At 51.2% G+C, this 1,874-nt stretch overlaps 1 protein-coding gene across 1 annotated transcript; it reads left to right on the top strand.

The window, feature by feature from the left end:
- The first annotated feature begins 457 nt into the window (after nucleotides 1-457).
- On the top strand, nucleotides 458-1,393 carry LOC122918060 (olfactory receptor 10J4). Its single transcript, XM_044266216.1, has one exon. The coding sequence runs from the start codon at nucleotides 458-460 to the stop codon at nucleotides 1,391-1,393; it is 936 nt and encodes a 311-aa protein (XP_044122151.1).
- Nucleotides 1,394-1,874: the final 481 nt, after the last annotated feature.

The raw sequence follows: 1,874 nt of genomic DNA on the forward strand, positions 1-1,874 counted from the left end.
CCGGCCTCCTCCCTCCCAGAAGCATGCCGCCAATGGCTATCTGTCCCTGGCTTGAATTCTTGCCTTACGCAGGTCCCTTCACAACTGGTTCTGGCAAGTGCTGTCACTGCCGGACTGAAGCAGTGAGCTGAGGTGGACGTCCAGTGCTGTGCACTCACTCTAGAGCCTTCTCTGCTCTACATCTGCTCCAGCCAAGCACGTGAGCTGCTGCTACCACTCTCTGTACATATTTACTCTCATCCCCACCCCCCTGTATCTGTCCCCAGTGCCAGGTCCCAGAGAACTTGGGAAAACCTGGAGAAGCTGGCCAGTGTCTGAGAACAAAGAGATCCAGAATCCTGGAGCAACACCCGTTTTGAGTCCCTGCACGTGGTTGATGAGCAGCCTGGAGCCTCCCATTTCCAGCCTGGATGTTCAACCTTCCCACTTCATCTCTTTCAGACCCAGATTCCCCTTGATGCCAAGACCCAACTTCACTGTGGTGACACACTTCACCTTTGAAGGCTTTTCCATTTTTGGGTGGCAGCACAGACTCATCCTCTTTGTGGTCTTTCTAGTCTTGTACCTGTTGACCCTTGCCAGCAATGCCATCATCTTGACGGTTATCCGCCTCAACCGTCAACTTCACACACCCATGTACTTCTTCCTGAGCATCCTGTCCATGTCTGAGACCTGTTACACCGTGGCCATCATCCCCCAGATGCTGTCCAGTCTCCTGAGTCCCCAACAAGCCATCTCCATTCCAGACTGTGCCACTCAGCTCTTCTTCTATCTCACCTTCGGCATCAACAACTGCTTCCTGCTCACGGCCATGGGCTACGACCGCTACGTGGCCATCTGCAACCCCCTACGGTACTCGGTTGTCATGGGCAAAAGGACCTGTATACAGCTGGCAAGTGGATGCTGGAGCGTTGGCCTGAGCACAGCCATCATCCAGGTGTCTTCTGTGTTCAGCCTGCCCTTCTGTGATGCCAATGTCATTTCCCACTTCTTCTGTGACATCCGGCCCCTAATGAAGCTGGCTTGTGCTGACACCACCATCAAAGAATTTATCACTTTGCTCATCAGTCTGTGTGTCCTTGTTCTGCCCATGGTGCTGATCTTCATCTCCTACGTCCTGATTGTCTCCACCATCCTCAAGATGGCCTCTGCTGAGGGCCGGAAGAAGGCTTTTGCCACCTGTGCGTCCCATCTCACCGTGGTCATCGTCCACTATGGCTGCACCTCCTTCATCTACCTAAAACCCAAATCCCAAAATTCCCTGCAGGACAGACTCATCTCCGTGACCTACACAGTCATCACCCCCCTACTGAACCCTGTTGTATACAGCCTGAGGAACAAAGAGGTCAAGGATGCCTTGCTCAGAGCTTTAGGCAAAAAGCCTTCCTCTTAGGTGCAGGTCAGCCTCCATAATACAGTTTGCTGAGGGGGCGCAGTGATGGAGCTCATCAGCTAAGAGGCACCAGTTACCCAGTCCAGGCAGCAACAGGGAAAGAGGGGGGTAGGGTAAAACAAGGAAGGGAAAGATCACTAAGAGTCAGAAGGATGCCCTAAACCAAGAGAGGGACTTACCAGGTTTGATGAAAACCAAGTAAGAAAGACTATTCAGGAGCTGAACTATCAGGTTAGACCTTGTTCCTCTTACCCTTGGCATAAGGGACAGTGAGCTAGTAGTTAGAATGGAAGAAGATATAGTATCCATCAGAGGAATTTATGGACTCAGAACTTGGCCTCAGCATGAAAACCGGGAGCACTGAAATAACAAGTCCTCCATTATTTACACATAACACTTTCTAGGCTGTATTTCATATGACAATAAAGGAAAAATCCACTCCATTCATCTACCGTGTGCCTACTCCTACCTGCGTGGACCC

Source organism: Neovison vison, chromosome 10 (genome assembly GCF_020171115.1).
Source record: "Neovison vison isolate M4711 chromosome 10, ASM_NN_V1, whole genome shotgun sequence".
Taxonomy (NCBI): domain Eukaryota; kingdom Metazoa; phylum Chordata; class Mammalia; order Carnivora; family Mustelidae; genus Neogale; species Neogale vison.